Consider the following 19387-nt stretch of genomic DNA (forward strand, 5'->3'; position numbering starts at 1 on the left):
TTCACTTCAAATATAGCAAACAAAATAGTAACCGGTGGCTTTTGTCCTTTTCTTTTTTGGCCCATAATTTACAATAGCGGCATCAAAGTGAGGTTGTGAATTGTCCCAGACTCCCTGCTCTCTTTTCTACCCTACCTTCTTTCAACCAAAGGAAAAGGAAGTAATAAAAACAAGAAGAAAAAGAAGGAAAACATACAAAGGTCTGAGAAAAATCAGGAGTTGTTTTCAGTTTTGGATATTTTTTGCTTCCTGGGTTTGTCACAAACAAGAAAAAGATTCAAGCTTTGAACAAAAGAGCGCATTTTAGCAAGCTGAATAGCCGGTTCAGTTTTCCCACATTTTTGTAAAGCAAAGACACAACCAAGAGAAAAGAAAGCTCAATAAGCCAAAAACCTTGGAAAGTGATAGCTTTTAGTGCAATTTGATCCGTGAAGGAAACATCAACAACCTGATAGATACAAATATAAAGTTTTTCCTTTGTAGGGTGTGTTTGTTTCTTCTGAAATCTGATACATTAGTGTCTGATCTTAATCTCATTCTCATGTTTTGGGGAATGAGAGAAGAAGGAAGAGAAGAAAGAAGATAATGGATTTCTGGCCAGAGTTTCTTGCATCAAGTTGGGGAAAAGAGTTTGTAGCTGGAGGGTTTGGAGGGATTGCTGGAATTGTATCTGGTTATCCATTAGATACAATAAGGATAAGGCAACAAAGCTCAAACATTTTTGGTGGTTCATCATCATCAGCATTCAGTGTTCTTAGAAATGCTATTGCTAAGGAAGGACCAGCTTCTCTCTACCGTGGCATGGGTGCACCTTTGGCCTCTGTTACATTTCAGGTACCATTCATCATTCTTGATTGCTATCTTTATAAATATCAAATTCACCTTCTTCTAAATAATGAGAGAGGAATTCTCTATTTTTATATATTAAGATATGATTGGGAGTTGAGATGTTTTATATTTTCTCCTTAAATTCATAGGTTTATGATATGCAGATTCTCAAGTTCATATATCAATACATGAGTTGCATGTATATATGAAAAATTATGTCACACAAAATCTCCATTGCATAATTCTGAATCTTCTCTTGTTCTTGTTCTGATAGATACAACATGGAAGAAGCAGATAACTAATAGGTCTAGGTCACATGGGATATAATATTCTTTTGTTCAATAGTCTTTTTTATTATTTCCTTTTGGAAAATAGTCATTGATGTGAGTGCCCAATTCCCTTTGGAAAGTCACTTTTCTCACGCCTTTATTTTTTATAATCTTTGTGTATAATGATAGCAATAGAATATAGAATCATATGAATCCTCTTTTCTTTTGAATTGATCAAGAGCCATTAGGATAAGGACTCAGTGACTCACAGACACCTTTTTCTCCAATTCAAGCAATATTCAATGAACATGGTTAGGCTTAGATCACTACTTCACGGCATTAGGTTGGAAAATGAACACGGGTTACAACTTACACACACCACATGCCACCTCAATAGTAACGTTAGTAGTACGATGAAGTCACATTAAAATTTATATTTGCTTACTCTTATGTATCATTTAACTATGAGACAATTTAGTCATTCATAGATTGAACTGTGGTTTTGAATCGTTCGGACCCCATAATTGAGACATTAGCATGAACCTAGAATGTGACTACCATTAAAGGTTCATTTGCCATGTTGTCAAATTAATGAGATGCTTCAAGAAAGTTCTTGTTCATCCACCCACCGTTTTCCACGAGGGCCAGTTTTGCTTTGTTTAGTGTCATTTTTGGCTATGGTGGGGAACAAGCACAGAGGCATAGAGCCAACATCTGAAGTTGGTAGGTGTCATGGGGCCATAGTCATGTGTCATGCAAGGTTTATTAGTATTTGATTCTAGATGGGATTTTGGCTGTTACAAAATTATCTTTTACAATCTAGACATTGAAATCATTATTTGAACTGTATAAACATAACTTTGACGTTAGGCCTTTTTCTTCTTTTTTTTTTTATTGTGACTTTAACTTTATTACAATGATGCACATGTCAAATAGTAGGAGTTTGCAATGTGTTACAAACACAAGTTTATCACAATTTTTAAGCACACACACATCAGAAATGGATCTACTCACTTGCTGCATTTGAATTCACAGTAATACAGACAAGAAGAGATATAGATAGATATTTTCTGTCTTCATTTTTAATGAAGTATAGAGAATAAATTTTCTCTCTCTAAAATAGAGAATTTTGTTTATATCCTTGTCATCACAACCACATAAATTTTTTCTGTTGTCTTTGTATTTCTGTCTCAAAAAGATAATATATGCAAATGCAGTACATAGAAATTTTTTCGATGTAAATACCCCTACCTAACAATTACTTTGATGTCAATGACCCAGATCCACCCCATTTATATGTTAGACATAAGTATGTCATGTCATTGTTTATTTTGTTATCTCTTTACAAGATTTCCAAATCACAACATCTAATGCAACTTCAACTACAAGTCATATGCTCAAAATTCTTGTGTTTTTTGGTGACAGAATGCTGCAGTTTTCCAAACTTATGCAGTTCTCTCAAGAGTTTTTGACAAATCTGTTTCTCCCAAAGACCCTCCTTCCTATAAGGGTGTAGCATTAGGAGGAGTTGGCACTGGTGCTCTCCAGAGCATAATTCTTTCCCCAGTAGAGCTGATTAAGATTCGTCTTCAACTGCGCCGCGGTGCAAACCACTTGACAGAACCCCAAAAGGGTCCTGTTATGGTTGCCAAGAACATATGGAGAAAGGAAGGACTCACAGGAATCTACAGAGGACTAGGCATCACTGTGATAAGAGATGCACCTGCCCATGGTATCTATTTCTGGACATATGAATACGTAAGAGAACAGCTTCACCCAGGATGTAGAAGAAGTGGCCAAGAAAGCTTGACAACTATGTTAACAGCAGGTGGGTTAGCTGGGGTAACAAGCTGGATTTCTTGCTACCCTTTTGATGTTGTGAAAACAAGGTTACAGGCACAAACACCAGATTCTTTAAAATACAATGGCATTGTTGATTGCCTTAGAAAGAGTATTAAGGAAGAAGGGCATGCTGTTCTATGGCGTGGACTAGGAACTGCAGTTGCTAGAGCTTTTGTGGTGAATGGTGCTGTGTTTGCAGCATATGAGATAACACTAAGGTTATTGTTTAGTAATGGAAATATTCAAATGCAGGAAACTATATAAGACAATGAATTGAATTCACTCCCTCCCCTTGTTTTTGTGGGAGACATTAGAATGATATAATCATTAGAATAACAGATGTATTATAAAACAATTGAAATGCAGGTTTGATATTGAAAAGCATTACCACATTTAGTTTCCGCAGTAAGTGATATTTGATCATCATTGCTTGAGGATATGTGCCAAATATCTTCTCTTGTTCTTCATCTAAAAGTCTAAACACACATACGAAGTAATAATAGTGCATTCAGAAGAACAATACATGAGCAAAGATCGTATCGTGTTGAGAACTTGAGATAATGAAACAAAATGGACGAATTAACTTGGGATAATGAAATAAAATGGACGAATTCCACACAGAAAGGATCAAAATACTGAAATAGTTCTAATTTATTTCAGCAACTCAAATTCAAGGCAACTAGACGAATAAGATCAAATGATTAAGATCAAGAAGAACAAAGGCACCAAAACAAAAAGCAGCACATTTCATGTACGATGACAAAATAGACCTAAATGATTATATATGATATACGCTTAACTGCTGTTACATAGTTCTCATCATTGATACAAATTTATATCTATAGTTCTATACCAGAAAAAAGTGAACGATACATTTCAATACACGGATTCAATCATTAGGCACCATCAATCAAATGGCTCAATCCTCAATCCTGTCTCCATTAAGATTAAGATCAGCCATAGCCCGAGTCAAGCCACAGCTAGTCTCAACCAACACATGAAGATCATTGTAGTGCCTAACAGCCTGAACTATCCCCCTAACTCTCTTGTAAGGATCCTCAAATTGGAAAATCTCAGACCCTACAAACACCCCATCACAACCCAGCTGCATCATCAATGCTGCATCTGCAGGGGTCACAATCCCTCCAGCTGCGAAATGCACCACTGGAAGCCTACCCATCTGCTTTGTCTGCGCCACAAGGTCGTAAGGTGCCTCAATCTTCTTCGAGAATGCAAAAACCTCGTCGTCATCCATGTTAGTAAGAATCCTTATGTCCCCCATCACAGACCTCACGTTCTTCACAACCTCTGCAACATTCCCAGAACCTGTCAAATCCCCTTGAGTCCTCACCATTGCTGCGCCCTCCCTCACCCTCCTCAATGCTTCTCCCAGGTTCCGTGCACCGCAAATAAAAGGGCACCTAACATTACATTTGGATAAAACTTCCAGTTAGTTATGCCAGTTACATCATAAGTATATAGAATGGTTTTTATTTCTATTAAGGAAGCAAACTTAATTATGCGCAAAACTCATTAAGCTTAATAATGATACGTTGATCCCAACTTCAATGCGAACTCAGTAACCTAAATGTCTTTCTTAGTAACAAATAAATGAGATCAAAAGAGTGCATAACATACTCAGCACAACATCTGCTTAAAAATTGAACTAAAAACTACTTTTCATGCTCTAGAATAATTCAAGATTTCAGAAGCTCAATTAGTTAGCTGATTAGCTACAGTTAAAACAACTTGAGTTTTCTCAGACATAACTCAGCAGAGCAACCTATTCAATCAACAATTTCAAATTCTTTAATTCCGCTAAGAACACCTAACAATTAACAACTATAATAAGTTATAACTGCTAGTTAGTTATGCCACCTGCCACAACTAGATAAAATATATTAGTTAGTTCATCTTTTCGGTTAGCTGAGGGTGGAACTGAGCTAAATAGAATCAAACTTGAATTCAGTGAGAAATGAGACTAATTCTCAAACTCTCGAGTATAATTAAGGTTTTCTAGATCTAAATAAATCATGCATAATGTAATAACCTAGCTCAAATCTGTTATGAACAAACTTAGTTATAATTTGGTAACTGAATTCAGTTAATTTGTCTCACCTGAAATTGTGCTTGTTGATGTGGTTTTGCTCATCGGCGACGGCGAGAGCTTCGCTCTCGTCAACGTAATCAACGCCAAGGGCTTCAAGGATCTGAGCCTCGACGAAATGGCCGACGCGAGCACGAGCGAGGACAGGGATCGAGACGGCGCGCTTGATGTCCTTGACGAGCGAAGGATCCGTCATGCGGAGAATGCCACCGGCACCTCGCGACGGCGACTCGGACACAACGACGGCGCATGCGCCAGCTCGTTCGGCGATCTTGGCTTGTTCGACGGTGGAGACATGGAGAATGGCTCCGCCGCGAAGAGTCTGGGCGACTCCAACCTTGAAGGAGTACGGGTTGTGCTTCGGATCAGTGATGACGGTGGTGTTGTAGAGAGTTACGGTGCCGTCTTCGGCCATTTGCGAACGTGTTTGTGAAAATGCGGAAATGAAGAATTGAATTGTGTTAAGGAGTTGTTTGGTTCCGTTGGGAAGCGAGAAGGAATGTTGTCGGTTGATTTATTGGGCGTTGAGAGAGAGTTTTGTGGTAGGTTCGAGAAAATTCGAAGGAGGGAGGGAATGAGTGAGTGAGTCGGTGGTGAGTCAGAAGCGAGTCACGAGGTGTATAGAAGGTTCGATTTTGGGTCCAGAAAAGAATATTTAGTTATTTACTTTGCACACACTATACAACTGAGTCTAAAATGGCTGGTTTACTAGCAACGTGGGAAAGAAGACTTTGGAGTTAGTTGGGTTAGGAGGAAACACGGCATTAATGACCTTCTTAATTTTTGTTTAGATGTTGGGAGATTGAGATAATCTTTTAGGTAATCATGATTAATTATTATTGAAGGTGTGATGACTGATGAGCCTATCACTTTGCTCCTTCTTCCTTGTCTTTTAAAGGATAAAAAAACATTACTTATATAAAAATATTTAGTTAAAACAATAACTTGTGAGATAATTTAATATATTTGAATAAATTATTTAATATAATATATATAAATATCTTAACTATCATCATTCATAGTAAACAGTAATTTTTTAATAAAAAAATGTTTTTTTAAATAATTTAATAAATTGATCTCTAATCTTATTTAACATTATATAGATTATTATTTAATAAAATAAAAAACAACATGATTCCTAATATTTATAAAAATCATAAATTGGTTGTAAATTTTGCAAAAAATATGTAATTGAGATATTGAATTAACATAAAATATTATTTTCTATTTATTTATTAGAAATTAATTACCTAATATTTTAAAATTTCAGAAATTAACCTATTAATTTTTATAAAAAAATTAATTTAATTAGTACAAAAATGATTAAAAAATCAATTTACAACATCACTCTTTCTAATTTTACTTTACCTGCCAAATTTACAAGGAATAGAAACATCTAAGTAAAACAAGGCTTAAAATTGTAAATATATAAAAATATGGTAAACTCAAAAGATTATATATATTTGGTATTAAAACGGAATTAAAATCCAAATTAAATAAAATTACATAAAATAAAAATTAAATTTTAAATTTTAAATATTAAATTTAAAATTTAAAATTTAAAATTTTGAATAATAAAAATACAAATTGCCTTAACCCAAAACATTATAAATATATAAAGGAGTTCAATAAGTACAGCCCATTCTTTTCATGTTTTTTTTTTTTCAACAAACTTTTAAATTTTTAGTACACACACCTGTCCCAAAAAAAAAAAAACCGTACTAGTGTACACACACGCATTCAATGGGGTTTAAATATTTTAATCTTCGATGGGTATAACTGTACAAGTACAAATGTCGAGTAAATGAGCCTATAATTGAATAGCCGTTTCTTTGGTTGATGTTGGATCCTTCGACCATATTATATTTTTGCTACATATTTAAGTTTTATTATTATTTAAATTCAATCAATAGGTCTAATACTAATAAAAATTATTTTTATTAAAAAAATATATGACACATATTTAAAATTCTAAACATAATTTAACTCTCACTTTGTACTCTAATATAAAAAGCCGTTCACATTTCTTACTCGAAATTGCAATAAAAAAAATTAAAATTTCTCAAAAATTTTCAAATTCATTATTCTTCTTCGTTCTTCTTTTTCTTCGACTCTTCTGCGTGTGCGAGCTTGTTTTTTATGTGTGTGCACGCACTTAATTCTTGTGTGTATGCGTACTGTGTTGATGGTGGTGTTAGTAGTGGTAGTGTGATAGTAGTGGTGCGATTATACGTTTTTTTCTCTGCTTCTTTCTCTTTTTGTCTACTTTTTATGCATAAGTGTTGTGTTTATAGTAGTATTGACAATGGTGGTGGTGGTGGTGGTCTAATAATGGATGAAGGACGCAATGAGGTGTGGTGGAGAAGAGAAAGATTCAGAGTGTGTGAGAGAGATAAGAGAAGTTAATATAATTAAAAGTCAATTATAATTAGGGTTCCATATTTTAGTATTGATTCTAGTTGTGATTTTTGAAGAATTTTCATAGCTTAATTTTAGTTTTGGTTAGGTTTGGATTCTAATTTTAGAAAGAGGTTGAAGGTAGTAGAATAGGAGTAATTCAGGAATTTTAAAATAATTTTAACGGAGTTAATTCTAATTTTAACGATTGATTATTTTTTATAAACGATACTCATTTTTCATTGGTATAATATTAGTATCGTTAAAATTAGAGTTAACTCAGCTATTATACTCATGAAAGATAAAAGATGAGTATCGTTTGACAAAAATAATCAATCGCTAAAATTGGAGTTAACTCTGTTAAAATTATTTTAAAATTTCTAAAATACTCCAGCTCTACTATCTTCAACTTCTTTCTAAAATCGAAACCCAAACCTAATCCAAAACTAAATCAAACTATGAGAATTCTTTCAAAATTACAACTAGAATCGATCCTAAAATATGGAACCCTAATTATAATTGGCCTTTAATTATACCGAGTTCTCTTATCTTTTTCACATTCTCTGAATCTCTCTCTTTTCTACCACACCCATTGTGTCCTTCACTCCATTGTTAGACCATCACCACCATCATCGTTAATACTACCATAAATACAACACTCAGACACAAAAAATAGAGAGATAAAAAAAGAAGCAAAGCCACACCACCACTAACCCAACATACACACACAAGAATCAAGCACGCGCACACACAAAAGAAAAACAAGCACACACACATGCAAAAGAGTCAGAGAAAAGGAAAAACGAAAAAGATAAAAAATGGAGTGTGTGACAACAAAGAAGACCTCGCCCACCATGCGTCCACCTTTGGTCTTCTTCCCCGCAACCTATGCTCTCTGTTTTTGCCACTGGAGCAATCGACGATGAGAAGGAGCAAATGACGACGAGATGAAATGGAGGCAAAAAATAGTAGATCTGATTTGTATGTGTTGTCCGGAAGGAGAAGGACTCAATGATTATTCGTTCGCCGGAATCAGAAGTAAAGATTTTGGTAGATAGAGATCCCATAAAAACTTCTTTTGAGAAATGGGCAAAATCCGATCATTTCTCAAAAACAATAGCTAAGGGACCCGATACTACTACTTGGATTTGGAACCTACATGCTGATGCTCATGATTTTGATAGCCATACTAGTGATTTAGAAGAGATTTTTCGAAAAATATTTAGTGTCCATTTCGGCCAACTCTCCATCATCTTTCTTTGGCTTAGTAGCATGAATTTTCATGGTGCTCATTTTTTCAATTATGAAGCATGGCTAAGTAATCCAACTCACATTGGACCTAGTGCCCAAGTGGTTTGGCCAATAGTGGGCTAAGAAATATTAAATGGTGATGTTGGCGGAGTTTCCGAGAAATACAAATAATCTCTGATTTTTTCTAGATTTGGCGAGCATCTGGAAAAACTAGTGAATTACAACTTTATTTCACCGCAATTGGTGCATTAGTATTTGCAGCCTTAATACTTTTTGCTGATTGGTTTTATTATCACAAAGCTGCTCCAAAATTGGCTTGGTTCCAAGATGTAGAATTTATGTTGAATCACCATTTGGTAGGATTAGTAGGACTTGGATCTCTTTCTTGGACTGGGCATTAAGTACATGTATCTTTACCAATTAATCAATTTTAAAATGCTGAAGTAGATCTAAAGGAGATTCCACTTCCTCATAAATTTATTTTGAATCTAAATTTTTTGGCTCAACTTTATCTCAGTTTTGCTGAACGAGCAACTCCATTTTTCACCTTAAATTGGTCAAAATACGCAGATTTTATTACTTTTCGTAGAGGATTAGAGCCAGTAATTGGTGGTTGACAACAAGACTTACGACAAAAAAGAATGAAAAAATTGTAGATCTAAGTAGATTTAGAATGGTAAAAATAGTAGAGAAAATATGAGAAATAAGTTTTGAAAATTTAAAAAAAATTATAGAACCAGTTCTAATTTTAAAAATTAGTTACCTTTGTCAGACGATATTTATTTTTTATGGATACAAAATAAATTTAATTTTTTTAAATAATTTTGTTAATGTCTAAAATTTTCGTAATTAAAAATAGTTGTTTACTCCTTTTCTTTATTATTTTTATTTCAAAATACATTGATTGTTCTTAAAATATCTTTGAACGTCTCTTCTAATATGAAATTACTGAAAAAGGAAACAAATTTATTACCATTTGACCAATATGAAAGTAGTAGCACTACCAACTAGCAAGCATATATTTTATTCGTTTTTTCTTTAAATATATATAAATTCGGTTTTTGTTAGGTAGACAATAATTTTTTTAAACAAAGTGAATTATAAATTTTAGAATTAACCCAATAAAATGAAAAACACTTCATCCTAAATTATTTTTTAAATTTTAATATTAGGATAACTTTGTATATCTAGTGAATTGAACATCCAGCCATTGTTAACTATGTATGAGTAAATCAAATAAAAAAAATTTATTCAATTAAAAATAATCAATATAATCATCTATATACCTATTGAATTGAATATTCAATATATTTATTATTCACCTTATTTATTATTTTCATTGTCTTCCAATACTTTTTCATATAAATTTGATGTTGCAAATATAAAAATAATCATATAGAAATAAGTTCTTTGTTTGGTAGTGAAATATAAATAAGTTTGTACAGAAAAGAAAAATATATAAATAAGTTGGTTGTATACTTGTATTATATTTATACACGGTAACATAAAAAGTTGATCAACTTTATAAATTACATGCATGTACTTTTTTGGTTTTGTATGCGTAAGAATTTTTTTTATCATGAGAATGTCTAAAAAGTGAAAATAAAAATTTCAACTTTTTTCAAATTGATCTTGTAAAATGTAATTTCACGTTTTCTTTATTATTTTACTTAAGTCTTATAATGCATAAAAAATATTATTTCCATAATAATTGTTAAAGATGTGCTCATGGTAAAATCTATTTGGGAAAAAACCACAAAAAATTGATAAAAGCAATTTAAAAAAAAAAGGACACACACGATGAGGACACGTGGCATGATCCAAAAACCTGGGGAAAAGGCATCAGAATTTTTGAAAACTCGGGGAGCCAAGCGAAGCGCGCAATAGTGGTGTTTGGTCCCCACCCACATGAGCGACGGCGTTCGATGATAGGCTAACTTCAAATAACCATGAAAAATGAACCAAACAAGGACCCACATAATACGTCGTCGTTTCACGAAACACGTGCCCATTCTCCTTCCCGTTAACACTTTTTCATTTCAAAAGCCTCCTTCATTCTTTTCGTTTCGTGAGTTTCACTCCATAACAGTGACAGTGTCCACTCCAAGTTTCTCCACCTTCTCCTTCTTCTTGTTATTCTTATTGTTGTTGTTGTTGTTGTTGTTATTATTATTGTTATTCTGTTACGATCGGTTAAGATGAACAGACAAGGGCAGCGATCCGGTGCTTCGGCGGTGCACCAACCCCGTCACTACTCCGAAAACCTTCTCGAACCTTCCTCCAATGCCAGCTGGCTTCACTCTCACTCTAACATTCACTCCTCTTCCAGTTTCATTCCTCCTCTTCAGGTTCCCCTCTCTTTTGTTTAATGATTTTTTTCAATTTTTTAAACCATTACTTCAGAAATGATATTTATTTATTTATTATTGGGTAATTACATAATGCTTTTGTTGTGGTGATGATCTGATTCTCTGAATCTTGTGGTGATAATGTTGTGATGGAACTTGGAATTTTTTGCTATTGAGATTTCACTGATTTGTGATGTGATGAGTTATTTGTTTATTTGATTATGGAGTGGGATTATGTATTGGCAGGATTATAATTTGTATGGTGGAGGAGGAAGCAGAATGTATAGGAACAGCGTTCAAAGGAGCTTCAGCGGAGGAAGTGATTATTACTATGACGCGGAGGCCTCCGCCCTGCCCAAGAAGAAGTATGGCGAGGAAGTTTCGCCGGCCGATTTCAGCCCAGGCCTCTTGGATATCCATTCATTTGATACTGAGCTTCTTCCTGAGGTTACTTAGCTTTTCATTTATGTGATTGAAATTTTGGTAGCTAATCATTTTTCTTTTCTTGAGGAATGTAGTTAATCATTTTTTTTATCATGGTGGATACTAAAATTTATCCTCCAAAGATATGCAGGAAATCAAATCACTTCTCTAAGTTATTATAAACTAAAATAATTGTTAATTTGGGATTAAGTTCATGTCTAAATATATTTATGACGACTAAATTGATATGCTTTTTGAAGATTGATGAACCATATTGGTGACTAAATTCTTTAGACGATTAATTTGATGCTATGTATATGTTTAGAGTGCTATTTTGACGTTTTGTACTTTGGTTGTTGGTTATAAACTTATGATTGTGAGTAATGCATGTGTTGTGTCTTCGAACTAGCATGGTGGATCTGTCATTTGTTAGTTGAGAACGGAAAATTGTAGCTCAGATGTTATGATTGTGATTTGTCTCTCTGTTTGATGATAGATGCCAGCTTCTGATGTATCCGATGCCACCCTATATCAGCCTACTCTTGGTAGAGGGTTTGATGATGCTGAGCCTTACATGTTGAGTAAGCAGAGTGGCAGAGGTCGCGCACCTGACAACAACTTAATGAGTAATGTTTCTTCTACTGATAAGGAGAAATCCAGCTCTGTCGCAAAGATTAAAGTTGTGGTATGCACTTCTTTCTTATGCCTCAATGTATTATGCTCTTTGATGTTCCAGTTTGAACTGAAGCTTGTGTAGATTTTTAAAATTTTTTTTTTCTAACTTGGACATATTGATACTTTAATGCAGGTTCGCAAAAGACCACTTAACAAGAAGGAAATAGCAAAGAATGAGGAAGACATTATAGAGACAATATCGAATTCTTTAACAGTGCATGAGACTAAACTTAAGGTGATTGTAATAGGCAATAAAATCCATGGTTCTTAGTAGGTATATTTGTGAATCTATAATATTTGGATTTGAAAACACTGCAGAGAATCTACAATATCTGTTTTATCTTGATGTTTTATTTCAACTCTTCAAAGCCTTCTACTAGGTAGTATGCCACAAAGTCTAGTTTTAGCAATGCCCAACAATCAACATATCTAAAAGCCTTATTTATTAAAATCACCTTCCTAGTTTTTTCATAAGGCAGTGCATATGTCAAATTTATGGGATGATATTTTAATAATGTTTTCAAAATCTAAATGCTTTATAGGTCGACCTAACTCAGTATGTAGAGAAGCATGAATTTGTTTTCGATGCTGTCTTGAACGAGGAGGTTACAAATGATGAGGTAACTATAATGCAATCAAATGTTGAGTTGAAAAGCATGAATTCACAATATATAACCCAGTTCGTGTAATTTTTGCTTTTAATCCTTTGATTGGCTTAGGTATATCGTGAAACAGTGGAGCCCATAGTGCCAATAATTTTTCAACGAACTAAGGCGACTTGTTTTGCATATGGGCAAACAGGTGATAGCAGCTTCTTACGTCTGTTCTTGTTGCAATTAGCATGACAGCCTGCATTAGGACAAGTCAGATTATGCCTATTTGAGAATGAACTTCATACCATGCATCCATCTGAAATAATTTACAATTGTTCTTTTTCATTTTTGTAAGAATATCATTTTGATCGTGATAATATATGGTTCTGAAACTCTATTATTCACATCTTTAATCACAAGTATAGTTGGTCATCTTCTTTATGAAACAATTGTTTGTAGTTTGAAGTTCCTAAAATTGTTCCTGTACTTGTTCTGTATTAAGGCAAAATGCTTGAATTCTGTAAAGGATGATTCTTTCATCATTGTTATTTATGCCAAATTGACTTTGTTGGCTTGCACTATTGTTGGGTGCGAGCATGTTTCTGCTAGCTATGTTCTTTGTAAACTTATAAAAACCATTTTCTGCTAATCCAGGAAGTGGGAAAACTTACACAATGAAGCCACTGCCTCTAAAAGCATCAAGGGACATCTTGAGATTGATGCATCATACTTACAAGAATCAGGGATTTCAGTTGTTTGTTAGTTTCTTTGAAATATATGGTGGAAAGCTTTTTGATCTCCTTAATGATCGGAAGTGAGTCATTTGATCCTTCTTGTTTGCATCTGTACTGTAGTATCTATATTCTTGAAGTTTAATGGTATGTTTCTGCAGAAAACTGTGCATGAGAGAGGATGGTAAGCAACAAGTTTGCATTGTTGGCTTGCAAGAGTACCAGGTATCCGATGTAGAGATGATCAAAGAACTGATAGACCAAGGAAATGCCACACGAAGTACTGGCACCACTGGTGCAAACGAGGAATCTTCAAGGTCACATGCAATACTTCAGCTTGCTATCAAGAGGTCAACTGATGGCAATGGGTCGAAGCCTCCTCGTGTTGCTGTTATTGGCAAGCTCTCCTTCATTGATCTTGCGGGAAGTGAACGTGGAGCAGATACCACAGATAATGACAAACAAACAAGGTATGTAGGAAGCAACCTGAAGTGGAATATTTTGAAAGAGAACTCTTATTTGTATAGACATATCATGAAAACACTTGTGGTAATTGTGAGAGTTGAGAAGAGGGGGGAAAATGAAAAACAAACTATTGTGTCTATCTCTAACTAGGATGTATATGAGATGTCTAGCTTTTGTGCATAAATAACATTTCAACTATTGAAATACATCATATTAGTAATTGCATCTCAATTTTGACCCTCCTGATTCTTGACCTTAATGGCTTTATTTTGGCTGTTCCAAATTATATGTTACAGAATAGAAGGTGCTGAGATCAATAAAAGCTTACTTGCCCTGAAGGAGTGCATAAGAGCTCTCGATAACGATCAGGGACACATCCCATTCAGAGGCAGTAAATTGACTGAAGTTTTAAGGGATTCCTTTGTTGGTAATTCCCGCACTGTTATGATATCATGCATATCACCAAGCTCTGGTTCATGTGAACATACTCTCAATACATTAAGATATGCTGACAGGTAACAAAAGAATAAATTCTGTTCTTGGTTATTCCCATCTTCAAACCACCAACATCCTGCACAATGTTCGATAGATACAAATTGAAACTTATTCTTTGCTGTTAAAACTTTCAGAGTAAAAAGCCTATCAAAGGGTCACAATTCTAAGAAGGAAACTATATCTTCAATCAACCTCAAGGAATCTATTACAATTCCTGTATCTTCTTTTCCTGCATCTGCCTATGAGGATCATGTGGCTGATGCATCGCTGGAAGATAATGATGTGGATGAATTTAGCCCTCCCGAAGAGTACTATGAAGAGGTGAAACCATCATTAAAGAAATATGGAAAGATAGAGCCGTCGTATGGTGTGACAGAAGACAAATCGAAGAAGCAGAATAATCAGATCAAATGGAAGGACCTCCCAAATGTTGAACCTAAAACTGTACATTCAGACGATGATTTGAATGCCCTCTTAAAGGTAAAACTACTGACTACTTGCAGAGTATATTCTTGTACACAGAAAACTAGATAAAAGCATTTTATCATAACTTCAGGAGGAGGAAGATCTTGTAAACGCCCACCGGAAACAAGTAGAGGAGACCATGAATATTGTTAGAGAGGTATTGAATTTAACCCTATTGGTATTCAGCATAAGTAGAACTTCAGCACACACACACGCAACAAATTTTCTGTTTGTTGAACATCTTGCATATCCTGCCCCGGCTGGTTTCGGTATTGTTCATCCTAGAATAAACCTAAAGAGTTCATAGAACAAAGAATAAGCATTTTTGAACACTGCCCTTGCCATTGCTTCCCTGAAAGGCATGTTGGAAATTGCAAGTTTTGTTTTCTTTTCTTGATTGAGATTTTCATTCATCATCCATGTATGCAGGAAATGAACCTCTTGGTTGAAGCAGATCAACCAGGGAATCAGCTGGATGATTATGTTACAAAGCTAAATGCCATTCTAACACAGAAAGCTGCTGGTATCTTACAGTTGCAAACCCGTTTAGCACATTTTCAAAAACGTTTGAAGGAGCATAATGTTTTGGTTTCATCTAATGGTTACTAAATCATATTTGAGACTCCTTGTGGCGATTGTTGCTATGGCTGGAATGATGAATTGTGGGAGATTTATGCGGCATTCGTGCTAGATTATTCATTATTTTTACCTTAGCTCTTATCGTGGGGAGTATAAGCTGGGGTCTCTTTTTTTACTTTTCTTTTCTTTGGCTTCTGAGCATATAGAATTGTATTGGTTTTAGTGCTGCTATTCAAGGCACAATATCAATGTATAAATCTTTGATTTGATGTTTTATCAATCAATGGAGTTTCTTTTATGGAGTAGTCCTCTTATTCTGTTCAATTGACACCTCCCAAATGGACTATTATTTTTTTTTAATGTAGATGAAATATTATTAAAATGATTAACGCACGTTTTCTTACTTATAACCAATTTATCTTTTTATTTTTACTATAGCAACGATGAAAAATTGAAAATACATGAATTTATCAGCTAGTTGTTTTTTCTTCTTGTTTCAGTTTTTCTACAACAAAATTTCCCAATGTTTGTACTTTGCTAAAATAAAAATAAAAAAAGCCATGGACGAAAATTTGAATGTGATGTATAATCTTTCAAAATTCCTATAAAATTGAGTTAACTTAGTATGAGTTTTATTTTGATCTATTGATACTTGATAGTATAACACGATCATCAAATTAAATTCATATATTTAAAAAAAATTTTAGATAGTAAATTTGAAGATTAAATATAATGAGTGTCATAATGGATTAATAGTATGGGGTGTTGGTGTGGCAACATCCAAAGTCCTTGGTAGTCGGTAGATTGCATTTTACTTTCAATATAAAAAATTTTAGAGTTATGTTACGTGTACTCTAAAATCAGTCACCAAAATCAGTTACTAGTATAAAATATATGCTGAAATATAAATACATATTAAAAATAAATTAAATCACACATATATCTATATATAAATACACTAGTAGCTAATTTTAGTGACTAACTTTAATGTACAAATAATATTTTTTAAATTTTAAGATGCGAGTAATCTCATATTTATAGATTATACAAATTTCTTGTATCATTACTAAATAATAAATTGACACTGTAGGACTTAAAATAAAAAATAAATAAATAAAAAGAAAGAGGTAAAATTTGTAAACCGCGACAGTTAGTGATACTTGGATACCCCAACAGAACCAGCCAACTTTTCTTCCCGCCATTTTCTTCTTCTTCTTCCAGTGAATGAACTCTGCAACTCTGATGTGAATGAATGAACGAATGCAACTTCACTTCACTTTCTTTCCCTAATTCACTGACAAGAACAAGTTTTGCGAGCACCGATTGAGCAAAAGATGGCAACTTTGATGTCAAAGATGCTCAAGAAGATGAGCTTCTTCATTCTCCTCTTCTGCATCTTCCTCTCTTTCAACACCAACAACAACAGCATCAACAGCAGAATAAGCATCACCACCACAACCACCTCCTCTTTCTGTAACCCCTCTTCTTCTTCTTCTGCTTCTTCTTGTTCTTCTTCGCACTCTCGTTCTGTTCCTCTGGACTCGTTTTCCAATTACCCTGTCTCGTTATCTGTCAAGATCAATGGTGGTGTTGGTGAAGATGATGACGACGATGATGATGAATTTGGTGTTCTTGACGCTGGTGATAATGATGATGATGACAAAAATGATTCTTCTGACGATGATGAAGATGGTGGTGAGTCACTTCAGTATGATTACTACCGAAATTCGTGCCCCAAAGCAGAACGAATTGTTCGCTCCACCATGCAACATATTCACCGCACCAAACCCTATTTGATTCCAGCTATCCTTCGCCTTGTTTTCCATGATTGTTTCATTCAGGTCCGTCTTTGTTGGAAAATTTCAAAATAAAGAAAAAGAAAGCATATACACGTTGGGGTTCTTTTTATAGGGTTTTGAGTTTCTGTGATTTTGATCACTCTTTGTTTTTCTTGAGTTGGCCCTGGCGTTCATGTTTTAGATGTTTTCTCGAAAGTGAAGATTATTGAATTTCATTGATTGTAATTTGGGGTTTTGTTTATCCAGATGCTCTAGTTATGAGGTGTATTTGGACTAAACTATAGCTAGATAATCAATAGTTTCTTGGAGAGTTACATAAAAATTGATATTCTACTTTAATTTTATTGCATATTATTGAGTACTTATGATGTTGTTATATATCTATGATGAGTTTGTTGGCTGCTTTCTAACTCAACTGTGTTTCAGGGATGTGATGCTTCGGTTTTGTTAGATGATGATGATTACATTGATTCAGAGAAAGAGGCACCTCCCAATGGAAGCCTCAAAGGTTTTGATGTAATTGAAACCATCAAATCCAAGCTTGAAGAAGCTTGCCCTAGAATTGTTTCTTGTGCCGATATTCTTGTACTAGCTGCTAGAGACTCTGTGGCTCTGGTAATGTGTTTTTCTCTTCTCTTCCTTTCATCATTGTATTTTCATGATACACTTTGAATCTGTGATAATCTAATGTTGTAGATCTAATAGAAATCATAGGGCATTGTCCATTCATTTCTATGTTCATACACACTGGAACTTGATTTAGATCTGTGTTTACTTCAGGCTGGTGGCCCCTTCTATCCATTATATACTGGCCGGAGAGATGGTTCGAACTCTTATGCTGACATTGCAACGTATGAGCTTCCTTCGCCCTATTCTGATTTATCACACACCCTTAATTCCTTCAAAGCAAAGGGATTTGATGAGAGGGAGATGGTCACTCTCCTAGGTTAGTTTCTAGACATTCTTTTCACTTCTCTTTGTATTAATGGGTAACAAGACCCTTTGGCCTTATCTTCAGGTTTGATTATATTGAAGCAGCTGATATATATGACCCTTCTTCCCTAAAGTTTTAGGGCAATGATTGTATATTTCAGAACCTAACTGTTTAGGACATACATCAATGCATCATTTGCTAACAAAATCACATTAATGCATGAATATAAGCTTGCCATTAATTAACAGAACCTAGTACTTTCTGGTTTAAGTGTGCTTACTATTTTCTTTTTTTTTAAAATTCCATTGTTTTGGATGTGTCTTTGGCTTCTGCTTTTGATGCTATTTGGTGGTTTTGTGCAACTTACCATTGTCAATGAGTGACTAAACTAGTCTGTCCACTCTTTCCTTTTTAGGTGCCCATAGCATTGGCGAAATCCACTGCGAATTCTTCAAAAACCGCCTCTATAACTTCAGTGGAACCAATGAACCTGATCCATCTATAGAAGTTGAATTTCTGAACCTATTGAAATCAAGATGCAGTGCATCATCTCCCTCATCTACATCAGGATATACTTCCCACCGCACCCTTTCATCGACAGCTTTTGAGTCAACTTTTTCCAATGGCTCCCCTTCTTCCTCAGTAGAAGAGCCAGGAATTACTATGGACTTGGAACAACCTCAATCAGATTTTGGAATTACCTACTACCGCAACCTATTGCAAGGTAGAGGAATCTTGTATGCTGATCAGCAACTACTGGAAGGCGAAGTAACTCGTTATTGGATCAAGGAATATGCTCTAGATTCTACTTTGTTCCATAAACATTTCGCCCTCGCAATGATGAAACTCTCAGATCTCCATATATTGACACCGCCTATGGGTAACATTCGGCTCAATTGTTCAAAGGTTGCATGAAATGTTGCTAAGAATGAGATGTTCATGAAGTGCTTGTATGCATATTACATTTTGTTGCCAACTGTAACAGAAGAGTAGCTAGAGCTTTTAAAAATTAGTTTCTGTTTCTTATCATTCCTATCAAACTAGTACACAGCATTCAAGAATCTATTATGATCCAAGTATCTTTGAGAAAGAAACTGAAGATATAAAATTTTGCACAATAAGAAAATTGGCAAACAAGAAGGTAAGAGGTTCTCTTATCCATATGATTCAATTCTACTCATGAGGT

General features: G+C 34.5%; 4 protein-coding genes across 4 annotated transcripts; 3 read left to right on the forward strand and 1 right to left on the reverse strand.

Annotated features, from left to right (window-relative positions):
* The first annotated feature begins 8 nt into the window (after nt 1-8).
* Nucleotides 9-3320, forward strand: LOC112709880 (mitochondrial arginine transporter BAC2). The gene is made up of 2 exons (XM_025761866.3): nt 9-834; nt 2523-3320. Exons 1-2 carry the CDS (start codon nt 586-588, stop codon nt 3201-3203), a joined length of 930 nt encoding a protein of 309 aa, XP_025617651.1. The 5' UTR covers nt 9-585; the 3' UTR covers nt 3204-3320.
* A 371-nt stretch (nt 3321-3691) lies between these two features.
* LOC112709882 (pyridoxal 5'-phosphate synthase-like subunit PDX1.2) lies at nt 3692-5827 on the reverse strand. Its single transcript, XM_025761867.3, has 2 exons — nt 5058-5827; nt 3692-4360 (listed from the first exon to the last, which is right to left on the reverse strand). The coding sequence occupies exons 1-2, from the start codon at nt 5459-5461 to the stop codon at nt 3859-3861; spliced, it is 906 nt and encodes a 301-aa protein (XP_025617652.1). The 5' UTR covers nt 5462-5827; the 3' UTR covers nt 3692-3858.
* A 4836-nt stretch (nt 5828-10663) lies between these two features.
* LOC112709883 (kinesin-like protein KIN-13B) lies at nt 10664-15766 on the forward strand. The gene is made up of 12 exons (XM_025761868.3): nt 10664-11042; nt 11289-11489; nt 11962-12150; nt 12274-12375; nt 12683-12760; nt 12860-12941; nt 13388-13547; nt 13626-13934; nt 14226-14444; nt 14559-14904; nt 14981-15046; nt 15319-15766. The coding sequence occupies exons 1-12, from the start codon at nt 10893-10895 to the stop codon at nt 15496-15498; spliced, it is 2082 nt and encodes a 693-aa protein (XP_025617653.1). The 5' UTR covers nt 10664-10892; the 3' UTR covers nt 15499-15766.
* An 857-nt stretch (nt 15767-16623) lies between these two features.
* LOC112709885 (putative Peroxidase 48) lies at nt 16624-19246 on the forward strand. Its single transcript, XM_025761871.3, has 4 exons — nt 16624-17309; nt 17694-17882; nt 18048-18213; nt 18617-19246. Exons 1-4 carry the CDS (start codon nt 16803-16805, stop codon nt 19114-19116), a joined length of 1362 nt encoding a protein of 453 aa, XP_025617656.1. The 5' UTR covers nt 16624-16802; the 3' UTR covers nt 19117-19246.
* The last annotated feature ends 141 nt before the right edge of the window (nt 19247-19387 follow it).

The sequence above is a fragment of the Arachis hypogaea genome, chromosome 9 (genome assembly GCF_003086295.3).
Source record: "Arachis hypogaea cultivar Tifrunner chromosome 9, arahy.Tifrunner.gnm2.J5K5, whole genome shotgun sequence".
In the NCBI taxonomy this organism is placed as follows: domain Eukaryota; kingdom Viridiplantae; phylum Streptophyta; class Magnoliopsida; order Fabales; family Fabaceae; genus Arachis; species Arachis hypogaea.

Excerpts from the sequence above, each read along its gene's own strand:
- LOC112709880 (XM_025761866.3), top strand. The coding sequence starts at position 586 with ATGGATTTCTGGCCAGAGTTTCTTGCATCAAGTTGGGGAAAAGAGTTT. Across the intron at positions 835-2,522 it reads TGGCCTCTGTTACATTTCAG|AATGCTGCAGTTTTCCAAAC; the intron begins GTACCATTCATC and ends TTTTGGTGACAG.
- LOC112709882 (XM_025761867.3), bottom strand. The coding sequence starts at position 5,461 with ATGGCCGAAGACGGCACCGTAACTCTCTACAACACCACCGTCATCACT. Across the intron at positions 4,361-5,057 it reads ATCAACAAGCACAATTTCAG|GTGCCCTTTTATTTGCGGTG; the intron begins GTGAGACAAATT and ends ATGTAATGTTAG.
- LOC112709883 (XM_025761868.3), top strand. The coding sequence starts at position 10,893 with ATGAACAGACAAGGGCAGCGATCCGGTGCTTCGGCGGTGCACCAACCC. Across the intron at positions 11,043-11,288 it reads GTTTCATTCCTCCTCTTCAG|GATTATAATTTGTATGGTGG; the intron begins GTTCCCCTCTCT and ends ATGTATTGGCAG. Across the intron at positions 14,905-14,980 it reads ATTTGAATGCCCTCTTAAAG|GAGGAGGAAGATCTTGTAAA; the intron begins GTAAAACTACTG and ends TCATAACTTCAG.
- LOC112709885 (XM_025761871.3), top strand. The coding sequence starts at position 16,803 with ATGGCAACTTTGATGTCAAAGATGCTCAAGAAGATGAGCTTCTTCATT. Across the intron at positions 17,310-17,693 it reads TCCATGATTGTTTCATTCAG|GGATGTGATGCTTCGGTTTT; the intron begins GTCCGTCTTTGT and ends ACTGTGTTTCAG. Across the intron at positions 18,214-18,616 it reads GGAGATGGTCACTCTCCTAG|GTGCCCATAGCATTGGCGAA; the intron begins GTTAGTTTCTAG and ends TTTCCTTTTTAG.